This window comes from Cupressus sempervirens, chromosome 11 (assembly GCF_028749045.1).
Source record: "Cupressus sempervirens isolate cs-2001-9-10 chromosome 11, ASM2874904v1, whole genome shotgun sequence".
NCBI classification, from domain to species: domain Eukaryota; kingdom Viridiplantae; phylum Streptophyta; class Pinopsida; order Cupressales; family Cupressaceae; genus Cupressus; species Cupressus sempervirens.
This window is the reverse complement of record NC_143128.1, coordinates 179,485,571-179,505,226: the sequence shown is the minus strand read 5'-3', so window position 1 is coordinate 179,505,226 and position 19,656 is coordinate 179,485,571. Positions and strand designations below refer to the sequence as shown.

The 19,656-nt window shown below is 35.6% G+C and overlaps 1 protein-coding gene across 3 annotated transcripts; it reads right to left on the bottom strand.

Moving 5' to 3' along the window:
• Positions 1-329: 329 nt before the first annotated feature.
• LOC149528781 (caffeoylshikimate esterase-like) lies at positions 330-5,149 on the bottom strand. Of its 3 annotated transcripts, XM_089811901.1 has the most exons (3): positions 4,240-5,149; positions 1,941-2,257; positions 330-690 (listed from the first exon to the last, which is right to left on the bottom strand). In XM_089811901.1, the coding sequence occupies exons 1-2, from the start codon at positions 4,899-4,901 to the stop codon at positions 1,951-1,953; spliced, it is 969 nt and encodes a 322-aa protein (XP_089668027.1). In that variant the 5' UTR covers positions 4,902-5,149; the 3' UTR covers positions 330-690; positions 1,941-1,950. The 3 variants fall into 3 exon arrangements, with proteins under 3 accessions (XP_089668027.1, XP_089668028.1, XP_089668026.1); XM_089811902.1 differs by lacking the exon at positions 1,941-2,257; XM_089811900.1 differs by lacking the exon at positions 330-690 and having other exon boundaries at positions 1,603-2,257.
• Between the last annotated feature and the right edge of the window lie 14,507 nt (positions 5,150-19,656).

Genomic DNA, 19,656 nt, shown 5'->3' with positions numbered 1-19,656 from the left:
ATAAAAATAAAAAAACTTTCCCAAAAACTGAGAATGCTACAATTCTTTAAAAAAATAAAAAAACTAGATACTTTTCTGCCCCACACTTAATTATGACTATTAATTGTCAACAGATAAAGATCAATATTTTATATTTAGTTATCAATAGACGTTTGACATTTATCTCTATTTATCTCTATGACTATTATTTTTTACTTTAAATATCATGTATTTACTTTTAAAATTTCTAAATATCTCTTTAAATACTTGCAAGTACATATACATGTCAGTACCCACACATATCCTATTCTTGTAACAGTACGCGCGTATGAACGCATACCAGCCACTAATAAGGTTATAAATGGTGATAATATCTATTAGTGGGTATTATAAAGAGTGTATTACAAGTCATTTACCAGAAAAAACAAGTTTGTTTTGTTTGTCGCACAGGAATGTACAATGTGTGGTTTTGGGGTCTAGTTTTAATCATGCAAGTGGTGCATTACAATGCTCGGTACACTAATATGTCTGCCTTGGTACGGGGAATCATGCAATTGTTGCACTGAGATTGTGAAGCTTGGAACAACAATTCATCTTGGCTTGAAATGGAGGCAAATATTTACAGTGAAGACTGAAACTCCAATTGCTCTACTGACAAGATCAGGTGTGGTTTCTCTACAGGCAGCGGCCATGACTGCATTATGGGTCCACCTGCAAATGCAGTTGAGAATTAATTGGTGAGTTGAGGAGAAATGGCACTTCGGTGAAAAAAGCATGCATAGGTTGTGGCTAAACAGCATAATATTTGTGCATAATAAGACTGTTATTTTATTATTTTTATTTGTTAATTAAATCAAAAATTAATAAAGAAAATATAATAATATAAAAGCTATGTATTTATACATGTATTATCAAGCTATGATAACAGGTTTAACACTTATTTAGTTACTTTTTATTAATTTTGACCTTCGTTAAGAAAAGTTATGATATAAATACCTTTCTATTTAGTCACAGCCCATGAACACGTGGGACATGGCAGTGACTATGTAACCACCATAACATACAAAGGGAGGACTTCATTTTTTTTCCAGTTGAGGTGTAAAAATGTATATAGAAAATACTGTTTTCATGGCTGGATAGCCAAAACCTGTAGAACACCAACTTATGTAGATGCCCAAAATTTATTAAGAAATCAACGAGCATGTAAGAAATATACAGATTAAGGTTAATCATATGGACAATAAAATTGGGAAATAAATGAAAACAAGCACTATTTCAATCAATTTCCTTGAAATATGAGCATCATTCGGTTGCTTGGATAGGGCAAGAAAATCAAGTGTTAAACAAAGTTGCTGAAAGTCCAAATGAAGACGATTTGATGGATATATTCATCTCAAGTGAAGATGGAGCTAGATATCCATACGTATGATACTTGGTGAATTGGCCACTTTGTCTTTTCTCCTCGGCGTGGTTGAATTAGCACAGGCGAAAGGAATTCACGTACATTGACCCTAAAAGATCCATCCTCAACAAGAAAGAACAATCTCTGTAATATAGCTTTTCTTAAATTTGTGTACACTCTCCCTTTTATAAAATGTGCATTAGCATGTTGTTTCTCCTCTGTGATAAAAAAAATCCTTAAATTCATAAGATCGTGTTAGGTCATCAGGACAACTTTACCAAGTCACTTGGTACTACAATGACTTACACTGTATTATTAGGATCCATTTACATCTTCATCCATGAAAGTACAAATGATAAAGCAAAAAGATCAGGCAAATCAAATTGCTTGTGAATTGTTATCTTTTCTTTACCAACAGATATCATTGCAGCAATTCCATTATATCTATGGAATACCATTTCCTCATAAATTGGTAAAACAAACAACCATATTTTTTGATTCAAACCCACCAGTTTTCTATATTGACATAATCATGCATACAATGTTGACATTCACAAACCTGTACACCATTATTCTACTTGTCTGGCCTTATCAGCCCGTTCACAAAGCCAATCACAAACTTCTCCGAAAACCTTGCTCACATCTTCATTCGATTCACCAACCAGCTGGTGCCACATGCCCTCATAAATCCTGAGTGTCTTATCCTCACTCCCAGCTTTCTCATACAATGTTCTGACACACTCTGGATCACAGACCACGTCATCTGATCCATGCACAATCAGCAAAGGCAATGTGACCTCATTGAAACTGGTCTGTAGCTCGCCACAAATCCTGAGGAGCTCCAGTGCTGTGGCAGCACGTGGCCGCGACATAGACCTGTGTGGGAATAAATCAGTGGCTACTGTTTGTCAGTCTTTCTGAAAATAAATGAAAGATCCACCTTTCTTTTCATATTACAATAATTTATCTTAGGCAAAAGCCTGCAACATAATAGTAAATCATGAGCCTTAAATCAATATTCTGTCAATCACACACAGACACTAGCAGTTTCCCCAACACAATCCTTTTCCTTTTTATTATTTTAAGAATTCAATCAACAGTAGAAAAAAAAAACACCTCAAAATATTTCCAACGAAATGGTAATTGACTACTAAAAGATTTGACCGAATTGTCCTCCAACAGGTAAAAGTTTCAATGTAGGATTCACTAAATAGTTTGTACAAGATAAATTGCTCAAGATCTTCGCACAGGCCACTGATATATTTTTTCCCTCTCAAAATAAGAATCTCTAGAGAAAATTGACTGTAAAGATTTTTATATGCAAGAATCCTTTATCAACACATCAACAGAGAGGAAGATTGAGCTCAGTTTCTATAAGATAATATTGTTGCAGAAAAACTTTCAATAACTGTGAATATTAAAATTAACTTCAATTCTCCTTCAGATATTTTTGTATCTGCAAATTCCTCAATTTCTGAGGAGGACAATAATTGATCTGACAAATTCTTAGAATATCACTCGCCTGGCGCTTTTGGTTCAGTCATTCAGCCATAATGAGGCAACGGATTCCGTAATAACGTGTATGCAGCTGAAACGTCAGACAAACCTTTTTGCCAGGCCAAAAAGGTTAACAATGAAATAGTTCGTTGGCAGGCCAAGAAGGTTCACAATAAAATAAATCGTCGTCTTCGACAAAGCTAGTCTCAGATCCCACTAAATAGAGCTTTGCCTAATTTTCTACCATTATCCCAAGAACAAAATGAGAATTAATTTTTACTAGCTATAAGATTGCTGTGATCATCAGCTCTCTTCGAACAGATCTGCTCCGAAAACATTTACAAAATTCACACAGATCTTTCCCACTCAAACAGTTGCGAAACTTTTTAAAGATTCATATTAACCATTCAATAAAATCCACGGAACCTCCGACGCAACAAAAAAAGGAGTCCTAGATCCGGCCCTTAAAATCGTTTCCTCCAGCAAAGTTATTACTGCAATCATCATTTCGCTCCTGATGATGGCTGACCGATTTTATTACAGTCATCAATGTTAGCAAACTTCCGATGGATTTTCCCAAAGGCTACTGAAACAAACAGTTGCATAGAAGCTTTCTGAAATATCAAATGTTCCGAACAGCAGCTTAAGAACTTTAGCCCCATTAAATGGACAGACTCTTCTTCAATGTTTCTATCATTTGATGGCATAGTTTAATTCGAAAAGTCGATATTGACTAAATTTCCACAGTGAATTCCAAAAGCTCCAATTAAAAATAACATAAAATTGCACAGCATTTCGAAGATTCAACAGGTTTACTATTTAAAACTTTATAAAATGGACTGGACTTCCTGGGCCTCAAAAGTAGGTGATCTAGTTCCTAGCCCCTTCCATCAGATCCCCGCCCTTACTAATCTTTTCCTCGAAAATTCGTCACTTCAAATAAAATAATTGTTCAATTTCTCAACAAAACATAGCCTTGTTTTCTCAAGAGAACAAGGTGGACTGTTTTCTCTAAGAGATCGAAACAAGATTCTTTAAATTTCTGAAGAAAATCGCCACTTCAATTACTCAAGTGAACAAGGCGGATTGTTTTCTGTAAGAATTCAAAACAAGATTCACTCAATTTCTGAAAACAACACCGCCTAAATTTCACAAGAAAACAAGGCGGAATTCAATTTCTGAAGGAAAAAATTATCGCCACATATTCCGAAGGAAACAAAGCGGATAGCCTCCCGTAAAACATCAAAACAACATTCACTCAAATTCTGCCAAATACAGCCTCAATTTCTCAAGAGAAACTACAAAATCTAAACATAAAACGAAAAAGAAAAATGATAAAATTCTTAAAATAAAATGTCGACCTGTGTGGATCCTTGATGGCCAAGCTGCGCTTCCACTCCACTTTAAATGAAACCGTAGGCAAAGCCTTGGTAGGTACAATCTCCCACGTAGGAGCAGCCCAAGCCACGAGCGACAGAAGGTGCTCGAGCGGCCAAGGGGGCTTAAACTTCTGCGAAATCCCACACATGGCGCCATTGAGCACCGCACCAGCCCAAACATCCCTCTGCCTCAGATGAATCAGCAGCGCAATGGCGCCGCCCAGAGACTCCGCATACAAGAAGGCCGGCAGCCCCGGGTTCGAAGCCCGGGCGGAGTCAAAAAACTGCAGGCAGTCATCTACAACAGGGTTTATATCAGGAATATGAGCCCGCAAACCCTCGGAAAATCCATGGCCCTGATGATCGAGCGAGTAAACGCAGAAACCGTGCTTCGCAATGGCGATCGCGGTGAGCTGCAGGAGCCAGTTGGTTGAACCCGTGAAGCCATGAACGACCCCGACCAGACCCTTCAAAGGAAGGGCATTTTTCGGGTGCCATGATTGAGTGAAAATGTTCATTCCGCGCTTGTTCTGCATCAAGGCGTCCCGGTGGATTACGCCATGTTTTTCATAGAATTCTTCGCTTGACAGGCCGCCGAACAGGCTCTCTGCATTGGAGTCTTCGACAGGGTGTGCAAATCCCATGATTCCCTTGCTTGCATAAACAGAAGTTAATCTATCTGTGTTCTTGGGTAGTTCTTATACAGCTCGAGGGCCATTTTGTTTCTGTTTTTTTGTGTGACACAAACAAGAAAGGACGTGGGTATTGCAGATGGGATGAATCAATGAGGGTCGGGAAGAGTTGTTGCAGGTGCGGATCGCGTGGGGAGGTGTGCTGTCCGGAGTTGTGGGTAAATCGGAATGAGGGGGGATTGAAATGTGCAATAAAGGCCAAGGAATGAGGAGGCAGGTTTATTACCTTTATCCTACATCCCCTGATTTCTTTAAATGATCAACGACTTCACTTTTTGCGTTTTGAGTAGTTCAATCAATGAATGTAAGTTTTTAATGAGGATAGCGACACCAAGCATTGGATGTGAGTCGAGTTAGCATTGGATGTTACTCAAGTTAATCATTGGACATTGTTAACAATAACTTAAATTGTGATATTGCTATAAGGATTTAGTTGTGTAGGATTTTGAGTCATATTTATTGACCCATATTTCATGAGTAGTTGATAATTTTGTAGTTTTTTAGTTAAACTCATTGACTCGTGTTTTATGAGTAGTGCATTTGTGAATCCACTACTCACGAAACATGGGTCAATGAGTGTGGATATATGTGTAGTTTTTTAGTCAAAACTCATTGACTCATGTATCATGAGTAGTTTGAATCTACTACTCATGAAACATGGATCAATGAGCTTGATCCACTAATCATGAAACATGGATCAATGAGCTTGATCCACTACTCATGAAACATGGAAATTAGTTTGATTCCACTACTCATGAAACATGGGCCAATGAGTTTGACTTAAAAACTACATACTTAAATCCATAGCAATGAATTCACTACTCATGAAACATGGGTCAATCAGTTTCACTCAAGAACTACACTGGTAGAAATATCACAAGGTTCTTTAAGAGTATACTACTTAATAGTAGAGTATGGATCAAGTTATGTTAAGTGTAAGGTTTTGTATCATAAAGGATGAGGGGATTGTGTCTCAAGGGAATTTGGAGAAATTGATACCTCTCGGTCTTTGACTCTTAGTTGAAGAGGTTCAACCTAAGGTTTGTGCTCCTATATTGGGTAGTTAACCAACTTTATAGCAAACAAATCTTCAATTTAAAACTCTTCAAAACTTTCTTTTATTGAGATTGCCAAAATTGGGCAATCTAAGATAAAAGTATGACTCGAGAGCAAAAAATGAAGAATTATCTTCAATTGATAAAAAAATGGCACAAAATAATAGAAGTAACAAATTCATCAGTTTCATTGGAAAGTACATTGAGTCAACTTTTCAATAACTTTTAAAAAAAGGATTCCATAAGAGAATTGATAGCAATGTTCCATCAATAAAATAAGTAGTTAACTAATCTACTTTAACATAAAGTTACATCACCTTAAATGACCCTTGCTTATGGGTTCATAACCTTGAACTAAATCAAAGTCTTTATTTACTGAAGGTAGTCATCCACTTATATTATCATTAAAAAGTACAAAATAACAATAGATTATATTATAGAATGTGATCTCAAAACAAATCTAAAAACATTTGAACTGTCACTCATAAGACCGTTCTAGATTTTATATGAAATCTTAAGAGCAATAATCATTAATGTTAATCAAGTTGTGTTCATACGTGTCATCCTTTAAGAGGAATTGAATTATTCTAAATAAAAGCAATTACTTTACCAATGCTAAGAATATGGAGCTAGAATGAAATTCAACACCTTCACCTAGTTCAATGATCACTGCCAGTCACAAAGTCTCCAATTACAATATGCATGGAAGTAGCGTCCAATGAAACCATCTTATTGAAGAAAGGTTCATTAGTTTTCACCTTTGAGTGTGTCCTCTCCATTATAATAGTTATAACAATCCAAAACTATAGCTCACCATTTATGGGTTCCAAGTTAGTGAAGAACAAGAAAGATACATAGATGTACCAATTATCCTAAAACATCATAAAGGTAGAATTAATTACCATAATATATAGAATTATACATATTATGCATACTATTATGTATACTATTTTATCATGCATATAAATTATTATAATGGGTTTATCACAATATGTTTAAGAATCAAAAGGTCTTAACAAAGTATGACAAAATATAATAAAAATGTATAGTATAAAATGGTTATCAATGGTATGCAACCACTTTATTCATACATTGGAATACTAAAAGGTGACAGTTAGGCCAAGTTTGATCTATACAACCCAAAAGGATGAAGGGATACAAGTGCAAGATTGAGCCAAAGGGGATTTAGGATATTCCTTATGTGGGTAGGAAAATAATATTGTGAGGGATATATGCTAATGACTAAGGGAATTATCACTAACAAGATACATCAACATGTCTAATCTAATATATCATAGAATGCAAGATACAAGAGTAGGAATGTGTAGACTGTTATAAATGCTTTAGAATAACTAAGAGGGGGGGGTGAATCAGTTATTCAAGGTCCAAATGTCCTATTCAAACTTTTCATCAAGTAAAATGTGCCCATTTAACTATTTGTTCATCCAAGCTTAAACCTTCTTATTCAACAAGTTATTGTAAATCAACATGCAAGCATAACACATAAAAGGATCAACACATAACACAGTAATTTATGTGGAAACCCAATTTGGGAAAAACCACTAGTAAAATGCTACTCAATATTCACTCTTCTGAAGTGGTGCCCTGTGAAAGGCCTGCCTTGTTAAAGGCTACAACACACTGTTAAATGTGACCTAGTTAAAGGATATAACCACCTTGTTAGAAGTGGGCCTGGTTAGATGACTTTAGAACATTCACTTGGAATGTCACCCTATTAAAGGATTTACAAATGGCTATTAAACCAACCTAAGTCCATAGGATTTTCTTGTGCCCTAACTAATATAATTATTAGAGAGTAACAATAAGGGGTTTTGACCTGATTACATAATACAACTTAACTTGCAGATCTCAGATCACTTCTCAGCTCATAACATTTCCTGGCTTTCAGTCTCTGTAACTCTGACAACTTGCCCTCCTTTCAAGCTTTGTCTCTTTAAGTCTCCATGCTCAATGTACTAGTGCAATCCTCTCTTTTTGACCACTCATCGAAGCAGAGTCTCTGAACTCTGGTCTTCCTTCTCCTTGACACCCTTTCAACCACTTCACAATTTGGCACACCAACAACTCTTGCTTCTTGGTCTATGACTCCTTAAATAGAAGTCTTAGAGTTCCTTTTTCCGCTCGATTCTTCCCTCTTTTAATTTCAATTTGTATGGATTAGGTAGGATTCATTGAATCTAACCCATATTTTGTTTCTTCTAGAAACATCATGACAAATCCTCTTGAATTTGCTCAAAAATGGTTTATACAAAAAACTAGTTCACAAAATCCAAGGTAACAACTTTATCAGCTCAGATTTGACAAATCTTTGTCATTTCCAATAATGTAACAGCTCAACACTATTGAAATTCTGATGCTCGACACATACTGTGTTACTCGACATCAACTGTGTTTTACTGATGCTGGGCACCTACTAAGATTTTTTGATGCTCGACACCTGTTACTTTGCTCGATACTTGAACTTCACTCGGCACACACTAAGATTTTCCTTTTGCTCGGCTCTAATTGAGAATTTGCTCGGCTTAAACTAGCTTGCTCAGCATCCACTAATAATCTAGTTTAAGCTTTGCAGTCAACCTTGTTACAATTTATACTTCTACTGTTTCTAAGTGTGGCCAACCTCTGTATCTTCAAGTATGTTATTAATACATCATTTAACCATTGTCTTAGCTGATCCTTGCACTTCATTACAAAAATATAACTCAACCTTTCCCTTAGGTGCTCTTGTTACATTTTGTTGATCAAATCCTCTTCGTCAATCAACTAAGTGATAGTACTCAGATCTTATAAGCAATTGTCATTCCTAAAAATAGCAGGTTTGACATCAATGACAAAACAATGATTGAAAAAATTCTTTTAACAACAATCTCCCTCTTTGGCATTTATGGCAAACCAAACTGATCAACCATCAGACTAAACTATTCAACCATACTAACTAGGTTAGAATAGTAAGTCAAATGCCAAAAGGAAATTGTGTTGGATTACACAATTTCTTCCTCTTTTGTTCTCCTTCTCTTGATCTATTTCTCCCTCTTAGCTGATGTATCCTTTCTTACATTCTCTCCCTTTATATGCATTGCTCATCTTCTGCTATTTCTTTTCTCTGTCCATATTTTCTGATCAACTTCTTCATCTTCTCCCTCAACTGTTGATCATTTATCCTATTTCTCCCTCACACTATTGATTAGTTTCTTACTATTTATCCCTCTTTGACAACATTGCCAAAGACATATTATTTTAGCATCTTAACATGTAAATACAACATTTATAGGTTCATTCAATTTCTCCCTCTATCACCTTGCTTGTGATTGATTTGGAATTTCATCGCTTCAATTACTTTAGGAAAAATTCCAAAGTAAGTATCCTCTACATCAATGTGTAATATTTCAACAATCAATTGATGCATGGCAATCTTGCTTTATCTTAAATAACCTTGGCTAGGGGTATCACCCCTAACTTACCTCTAAGATACTCAAAAGCATCTTTAGATAGTGCTTTTGTGAAGATGTCAGCAATCTGTTCCTTTAAGCTAACATATTCCATCTTCACTTGTTTGTCTTCCACCAATTCTCTTACATAGTAATACTTGATTGCAATGTGCTTGGTTTTGGCATGCATTACAGGATTCTTTGATATGTTGATAGCACTTGTATTATCACAATAAAGTATCACAGGCTCATTTACCTCTTCCTTCATACCTTGCATCAAATGTTTGATCCATAGAATATTAGTGCAATTGATAGCAGCTACAACATATTCAGCTTCTACAGTAGATTGTGAGGTACAACTCTACTTTTTGTTTGTAATCAATTTTCTACCCAAGAAAAGTGTGTTGGGTGATGCGACGCGCTCCCCTGCCCACAGGTGGTTAATTATGTGTTGTTTCATGTTCACTAGCAGTCATGGCTTTTGGTGCAACTGCAAATGGGCCCTACAATTGGTATTAGAGCCTGGTTTTGGCTTGGTCATGGGTTCAAATCTCCTCGGTGCCTTCTCGACCCACGTAAGCACCTGGTATGCACGTCGAGGGGGAGATTGTTGGGTGATGCGACGCACTCCCCTACCCACAAGTGGTTAATTATGTGGTGTTCCATGTTCACTAACAGTCATGGCTTTTGGTGCAACGGCAAATGGGCCCTACAAAGTTCTCCTCCATTGATGCTTTTTTTGTCATCAATATTATCTCCCCAATCTACATCAGTGTAGGCTCTTAGCTCAAAATTTTCACTTCTCTTGTAATACAAACCATAGTCATCAATTCCTTTCAGGTACCTCAGTATTCTCTTTACTGCCATCAAATGATTTTCTCTTGGATTTGCAGAAAATCTTGCCACTATTCCAATAGCTAATGTAATATTTGGTCTACTATGTACAACATACTATAGCTTTCTAATCATTGATCTATACATTTTTTAGTTCACTTTAGCTGACTCATCATTCTTGGATAACTTATGTCTTGTCACCATTGGTGTGTTGATTGGTTTTGAGTCTTCTAATCCATATGTTTTGAGTATCTCCTTGATGTGTTTGGATTGGGTCACAAATATGCAATGCTTCAATTGATGTACTTGTAATCCAACAAATAATTTGATTTCTCCAAACATTGACATTTCAAACTCATGTTTCAATTTGATCAACAAAATCTTTGCATAGAACATCTTTTCCTCCAAATAATATATCATCAACAAAGATTTCATATATTAAAATGTCTTTACCTTTTTCTGCTTTGATGTACAGGTTACTATTGTCATCTATTTTCTCAAACCCTATCTTCACAAGATATTTGTACAGTCTCTCATACCATGCTCTAGGTGCTTGCTTCAAACCATAAAGTGCCTTATGCAATTTGTGAACCATATCCTTATTGTTGTCATCGAAAAAACCCTTTAGTTGTTTTATGTAAACTTATTCTTCCAGTATATCATTCAAAAAACTAGACTTCACATCCATTTGGTAGACTTTGAATCCTTTGTAGATAGCATATGCAAGTAATGTTCTTACTCCTTCCATTCTTGTAATAGGGGCAAATGTTTCCCCATAATCCAGTCCTTCTTCTTGTGCATAGCCTTTGCAAACTAGTATGGCTTTGTTTCTTGTTATCTCACCATTCTCATCAAGTTTGCTCCTAAACACCCATTTTGTACCAATTACATTCTCATTAGCTAGTCTAGGAACTAGGGTCCAAGTTTTTTTCTTCTCAATCTGGTCAATCTCTTCTTCCATAGCTTTATACCAGTCATCATCTTGTAGTACATCTTTCACTGTTTTGGGCTCAACCTTGCTTAGCAAGCATGATTCATTGCCGAGTCTGTTTCTTGTCATTGGTTTGGCATTCTTATCACTAATGATTTGTTCTGTAGGGTGATGTCTTCTCACATACTTGGCTAATCTTGGTTTTGTCCTTCTTTCCATGTTTGATCCTTCAACTTCAGAGTCATTTTGCTCTTCTTCATCTAGTGCTTCATCATTTCTTTCATGTATACTATTTTTAGAGTCAGAATGTGCATTTTCTTCATTCTGCAACCTGGCTTTTGAATGTAGCTCAGCATTCACTGGTTGTGACTCGGCTGATACTGAGATTTGTTGCTGATTCCCAACTTGATTGGCAACATTGTCTTCAACAGTCATTCATTCATAGAAGTATACAAAATATCTATAATCTTCTGATTGCTTGGACTCATCAACTTGGACTTCTGCATGCTCATCAAAATTTACATTTGCACTCTTCACAATTTTGTTAGTGTTAGTATTCAAACACTTATATGCTTAGTTTCTAGTGGAGTATCCAAAGAATATGCTTTCATCACTTTTTGCATCAAACCTACCATTTCTAGTATCTTTAAGAATATAGCATTTACAACCAAAGACTTTGAAATGTTTTACATTAGGTGAGTGACCATACCAAAATTCAAAAGGTGTTGCATTTGTATCTTTCTTGACTTGGACTCTATTCAAGGTGTAAACAACAGTACTTATAGCTTCTCTTCGGTACTTTAGAGCAATATTTTTCTCCATCATCAAGGTTCTTAGGTCTATAGTTGTCAAAGTTTGACAGTTCAAATGCAGTAAGTCTTCCCACTATTCCTTCAAAGGTTAGTGTGTTTCCTTGTACACACCTTAGCTCTTGGATGGCTGAAACTCTAATGGCATAGATAGGAAGCAGGGTTCTCAAGTAGTTGTTGATAGTCTCTTCTTCTAATTGACCACCTAGACTTCTTATTGCACTTACCACTTCTTTCATTATAGCATCATATTGAGCAACATTTTCACCTTCCTCCATCTTCATGTCATCAAACTTTCCTCTAAGGCTTTCTCTTTTTGCTCTTTGAACATTCCAATCTCCTCCATAGATGTCTGACAAGGCTTTCCACATCTTGAATGCAGTATCACATCCTTTGATGTCATCAAATTCAGCATAACTAAGTGTAGAGGCAATCTCCAACATTGTCTGATTGTGCTCCTTCCTTTTGTTCAAATCATCTGTAGTAAGAGGTCTGGCTAGGTTTTCAAACTTTTCATCGAGTAAAATGTGCCCATTTAACTATTTGTTCATCCAAGCTTAAACCTTCCCATTCAACAAGTTATTGTCTATCAACATGCAAACATAACACATAAAAGGATCAACACATAACACAATAATTTACTTGGAAACTCAATTTTGAAAAAATCACTAGTAACATGCTACTCAATTTTCACCCTTCTAAAGTGATGCCCTGTGAAAGGCCTGCCTTGTTAAAGGCTACAACACACTATTAAATATGACCTTGTTAAAGGATTTAACCACCCTGTTAGAAGTGGGCCTAGTTAGAGGACTTTTGAACATTCACTTGGAATGTCACCTTGTTAAAGGATTTACAAATGGCTATTAAACCAACCTAAGTCCATAGGATTTTCTTCTACCCTAACTGATACAATTGCTAGAGAGTAACAATAAGGGGTTTTGACCTAATTATAGAATACAACTTAACTTGCAAATCTCATATCACTTCTCAGATCATAACATTGTCTGGCTTTCAGTCTCTACAACTCTGACAGCTTGCCCTCCTTTCACTCTTTGTCTCCTTGAGTCTCCATGCTCAATGCACTAGTGCAATCCTCTCTTTCTGACCACTTATCAAAGCAAAGTCTCTGAACTTTGGTCTTCCTTCTCCTAAATGTCTTCTCCTTGACACCCTTTCAACCACTTCGCAATTTGGCACACCAGCAACTCTTGCTTCTTGGTCTGTGACTCATTAAATATAAGTCTTAGAGTTCCTTTTCCTGCTTGATTCTTCCCTCTTTTAATTTCAATCTATATGGATTAGGTAGGATTCATTGAATCTAACCCATATTTTGTTTCTTCTAGAAACATCATGAAGAATCCTCTTGAATTTTCTCAAAAATGATTTATATAGAATTATGTGCCACCGGCTCATCATCCTTATCCTTCAACTAGTTCACAAAATTCAAGGTAACAACTTTGTCGGCTCAGATTCAGCGAATCTTTTTCATTTCCAATAATGCAGTAGCTTGACACTATTGAAATTTTGGTGCTTGGCACATATTGTGTTACTTGACATTAACTATATTTTACTGATGCTCAGCACTTGAAGTTCACTCAACACCTACTAAGATTTTTTGATGCTTGGCACCTATTACTTTGCTCGGCACTTGAACTTCACTCAACGCACACTAAGATTTTCTTTTTTCTCGGCTATAATTGAGAATTTGCTCAGCTTAAACTAGCTTGCTTGACACCCACTAATAATCTTAGTTTAAGCTTTGTAGTCAACTTTGCTACAACTTATACTTCTAGTGTTTCTAAGTGTGGCCAACTTCTGTATCTTCAAGTATGTTATCAATACATCATTTAACCACTGTCTTAGCTAATCCCGTCACTTCATTACAAAACCATAACTTGACCTTTCCCTTAGGTGCTCTTGTTACATCTTGTTGATCAAATCCTCTTCATCAATCAACTAAGTGATAGTACTTAGATCTTATAAGCAATTGTCATTCCTACAAATAGTAGGTTTGACATCAATGACAAAACAATGACTGAAAACATTCTTTTAACAACAATCTCCCTCTTTGACCTTCAACAATGATCTTTTCAATCAGATTTCCAACATACACATGAAAATGAAACAAAAAGAAGGCATTTGAAGGTTGATTTTTTGTCTATTACAACCTTAGAAGAGTTTGATTTTTGAACCAACCAATCTGCAACCCACAAACTTGATATATATAACTCTTTGTTTTGGTCTAGGTATAGGTTGACTTTCTAAGGCCTACAATAGTGTAGGTTAATTATACTTTACATATATCTAAAATCAACAAAATCAATAATAGGAAAGTCGAAATAGGCAAATCTTATGATTGTCCTTTCAGCTCCAGTATAGGATATACTCCTTGAATATCTAAATTTTTCAACATACACCAAAAAAAAAATAGTATCCATAACAAAAGAAGTGAATCTAGAAAGTTATTCCAAATGGTTTCCTAGATCTTTAGCTATATATGCATTCTGAATTGGTGCCTGGACATAAGAGAACAGGAGAAATTGTCAGGGGAAAGGGACTTGCCTTCATCAAGACTCGATATAGGAATTAACCTTGAAATGTGATTGAAAGTATACAAGGAAGCATAATCTAGATCTAAAACATAAATTTCCTTATATCTCAATGATGCAATTATGCTTCATAGATGGTCACAATTGTTGATGCAATAGCTTGGAATTTGGATAAACTAAATAGTAAATCATGAAATCAAACTCCTGAATGATGAATGTTGTAATTCTCCATAACATTGGATTCAATAGGAAAGAAAGGAAAAAGGCTTGAATAGATGAATGTAGATCTCCTTCCTTGATAACAAACTCATTTTACTCATATGGAAAAAGAAGTTAGATTTACAAAAGGGAATACTTGAATACATGATGGAATATTGATGAATGTCTTCAGTGAATGTCTCCTTGCTTTCTTGAGTTCCTTTTATGCACAATAGATTTCTTGTAGGAACACTTGTAAAATTATTGATAAATTTCTTACAATTTTGATGGATGCCAAAATGACAAGAGAAAGCCTTCTTTTAGAGTGATTATGGGGTTAATTTTCACAAAGGATAACTTTTTTGGTTAGGAAAAAGGATATACTTTGCATTGGACCCCAAAACTCATTGAAATTAAACCCCCAAGGTATAGGTCACCCCAAGTGATACCTATACCAATATAGGTTGCACCAAGTGCAACCAATACCTAAAATGACTAATTCTAAGGTAAATTTGTGAGGATCGAGAAACATTTAGAGATTTGGGGCAAAATAAGAAAGATGAGAGTTGAAATCAAGAAAAAAGAATAAAATGGAGCCAAGAGGGAAATGAATTATTTAAATGGATGGATAAATGGAAAATTATGCATAGAAATTAGAGTCATTCTCAAGTTTTAATAAATAATATTGATGTGGTGGATGCAATAAGGCTAGGAAAATTGAAATAATGTGGAACCCATAAATGCTAAAATGAACCTAAAAATGAGCATTCATTAAGGGTGCTTACTTTTAGACAATACATTTATCCCCTAATTTAGTGAGAGTATGAGTCCACTTTATGTTCATGGTAAACTAGTAGAAAGAGATAGATATGAAGATCATGGGAAAATTGCAAGAATATAAGGTATCACTAATTTTAAGGATATAAGCTCCCAAAATAAAGATCTTAACTCATACATCCATATATAATGACAAAGATAACTAAAGATAATTCCTAGTACTTTCTAAGATATAAGCCAACCAATTGAAGATAACTTGCTAGAGAAAATATCTTAACTACTAATATCATATTTAGAAAGTTATTGCAAGAGCACAAGTCGTCACTTGAAAAGGGTTAGATCATATATAACAGATAAGATAAGACTCCATGATAAAATCCAATAGAAAGGTGTGTTATGCTATGGGACCATGGAGGAGACATCAAGAAAATAATAGTGACATAGGCTAGGCAATTTTATGTTGGTTTAGATGAACCAAGAGAAAAAGAGAAGAGAGAGAAAGGAGAAACTTGGTCTATAAAATTGTGTTATGCTAGTCATCTCTACTTGAAAAGGTTTGTGCCTAGTGGCATCTTTGTGTGTGTGTGTGTACATATCATGAATCCATTGTATTCATGATTTTTTTTTGTATAAGTGCACTTCATGGATAGATATGGATCAATTATAACCATGAAGATTGGTTTATATATGTGCACCCCATGGACATATATAGATCTCTTATACCATAAGGATTGGTTTCTTTATGTGCACCCCATGGATGAATACCTATCTCTTTGTGTATGTGTGCCCCATGGATATATACATACTTGATAAGGGAACAACCCAAGACAAAACAAATACAATAGGAAAAGGAGAATTTTATTATTAGAAATGATATGCTACTATATTCAGCACAACAAAAATAGACTCAACTACATGGCCTACAGGCTTACAATATTACCAGATTCTAGAGAAAACCTCTTCTCACAATATCTTATCCCAAACTCCACAAAAGTCACCTTTACAATGTTAGAAATGATCTTAAGTAAATCGAATTAGGTTTAGGGTTAGGAATAAATTTTAGAATATTCCATTTGGCATCCACTACCAAAGCAGAAGGTTTTAGAAGACACATCATAAGTCAATGCAAAATTAGAAGAATCCAAAAATGGTAGTCCAACTTCCAGAAGGCATAAACTTTTGATTTGGGACTCCAATTGACAAACCATTTACATTTCCAGAAAGCTCTTTGAGTGCTCTATAGCCCAATGGACAAGATTCACCCATCCCTCATTTTTTGGGCCCATCAAGGCCATTTAGTGCCTCAAATCAAAATTTGAAGCATTCTTAGGAGGTCTCCAGGCAATTTCAAACTGCAACAACTTTCAAACTGTAAAGCCTTTTGTCTTGATTCTTTTCTAGAGTGCTTGAAATTACAAGTACAATAGTCCCTCCAACTAACACTCTAAATAATCATAATCATGAATTAATTACAAAATAACCTATTTTCTACATTAGCACATATCTCAAGGTGCTAAAGAATACTAACCCAAAAAACTAATAGTGGAACTATGAGAGTTGGAATCTCTATTTGGCCCAAATGGGTATCTAGAAATTTAAACACATTAAATAGAAACTAACACTAAGCATATTTTTGGGTGATACAAGATTGCCCTTACACCTCTGGATGCTCCTGCATTAGACACCTAGGGTAATTTGAAAAGTGGCCCTACCACTTGGTAGTTGGTTGAGGAAAACCTAAATGGGAAACCTTCATCTTGGATAACTAGGTTGAATCTTCCACCCGTCGTCCCTTCCACTTCACTAGGTACTACTCATACTATATTTTTCTAATGTTCCAAGCAATACAAGTATCCAGAATTTCTTCAATCTCCTCCTTATATCAGAAGTAGAAATGGGACATGGCTCCAATATCAACTCCTCCTCTGCACCATGTTCATAATATTCTATTAAGTCTACAATATTGAAAACATGGGAAATATGGATTCCATTTGGAAACTCCACTTCATATGCATTCCCTGAATCATGTTTCTTCAAAATCTTGCAGGGACCAAATTTCTTCATCTTCAACTTGTTGTAGGTGCCTACTAGAAACCATTCCTTCCTCAAGTACACCATGACCAAATCCCCAACTTGGAACTCCTTATGCCTCCTCTTTTGATTTTCTCTAGCCTTATATTGTAGGTTAATCTTGGTAATATGTGTATGCACTTCCTCATGTAGGGTGTTGACATATTTAGAAAAGTCTTCTACCTTAGCACTAGTCCTCTCTCCTTACTTCAACTTCCTCAACTCTGGTGCAATCCTTGGACTACTCCCATACACAATTTGGAATGGTGACCTACTAGTACTCCTATTCATAGAGTTATTGTAAGAGAATTTTTCTTGTGGTAGAATCAAATCTCATCCCTTGGGCTTATCTCCTACTAAATGCCTCAACAAATTGCCTAGACTTATATTCACCACTTCTATTTGTTCTTTAGTCTACAGATGATGTGCATAACTCAAATTCACTTGTGTCTTCAACTTATTCCACAAAGTCCTCCAGAAATACCCAAGAAATTTAGTATATATGTCAGAAATAATACTTTTTGTGAGACTATGTAGCCTCACCACCTCTTTGAAAAACAAATATGAAATATGCATTGCATCATGCGTCATGTGGGATGAAATGAAAGATGCCATCTTGGAGAACCTATCAACCACCACAAGTACTGAGTCATTATCCCTTTGTGTCCTTAGCAACCCAAGAATAAAATCTATACTTATGTCCTCTTAGGGCTTTGATGGAATAGGAAATGGCTAATAAAGTCTAGTATTTTGATTGACTCTTTTAGATGCCTGACATACTTGACAACTCTACACAAACTTCTTCACATCTTGTGACAACTAAGGCTAAAAATAATGTCCACTAACAATAGCAATGGTCTCAGCAAAGTGTCCTGTCATCCCTCCACTATGTTTCTCCTTGATCAAGTTCTCCCTCATGGAACTCCTTGGAATACACAATTGATTTCCCTTGAACAACATACCATACTGGATCATGCAATCCAACCACTTGGTCCTATCTAGAGTAACAAGTTCTTTGCAATCCTTCCAAGCCTCTGTAAAGTCAAGATCCTCAGGGTACAAATTCTTGAGTTCATTAAAACCAACCACTTCAACCTATAATTATGTCAGCAACAATCATCTCCTAAGTTTAATTCATCTACAACTCTATTAGATCTTTCACTTCTATGTTTCAATACAAATATATAGCTCTGCAACAACTCTACCCATTTCAAATGTCTATGATTCAATTTACCTGAACTATTTAGGTACTGCAATGCCTGAAGATTAATATATAAGACAAATTATTTTGGCAATAAATAATGCCTCTATTTCTTTAAGGTTTGAACTATTGCATAGAACTCTTGATCATAAACATAATACTTCTTATTTGCATCATACATTTTCTCACTAAAATAGGCAATAGCCTTACCTTCTTAGCTCAAAACAACTCGAATAGAACTACAACTAGCATCACAATCCACCTAGAACACTTTGTTAAAATTAGGAAGTGCCAACAAAGGTTGATGTGTCACCTTCTTCTTCAACAACTCAAAACTCCTTGTAGCTCATTTAGTCCACTTGAACTCTTTTCTATCCCCTCATTGTTTCAATTAGGTGTACAAAGATACTATTGAAATTCCTATAAAAACTAGCCAAACCATGGAATGACCTCACCTCAGTGATAGACCCTGAAGTAGGCCACTCTAGGATGACCTTCACCTTCTCCAGACCATTCTGAGACCTTCAATTGATACAAAGAATTCCCTTTTGACAAAGCTATACTTCTTAAAATTAATCAATAATTTCTCTTCCCTCAACCTCTAAAAGATGCTACAAATGTGCAAAAAATGGTCATCCATAAACTTACTGAAAATTAAAATATCATCCAAATACACAATAACAAGTTTTCCCAAAAATTTCTTTAGTACATCATTTACAAGCTGCATAAAGGTGCTCGACACATTGGTTAGTCCAAAGGGCATGACTAATCACTCATATAGACCCACTTGGTCTTTAATGCAATCTTCCACTCATCTTCCTCTCTTAAATGTAT

Excerpts from the sequence above, each read along its gene's own strand:
- LOC149528781 (XM_089811901.1), bottom strand. The coding sequence starts at position 4,901 with ATGGGATTTGCACACCCTGTCGAAGACTCCAATGCAGAGAGCCTGTTC. Across the intron at positions 2,258-4,239 it reads GCCATCAAGGATCCACACAG|GTCTATGTCGCGGCCACGTG; the intron begins GTCGACATTTTA and ends ATTCCCACACAG.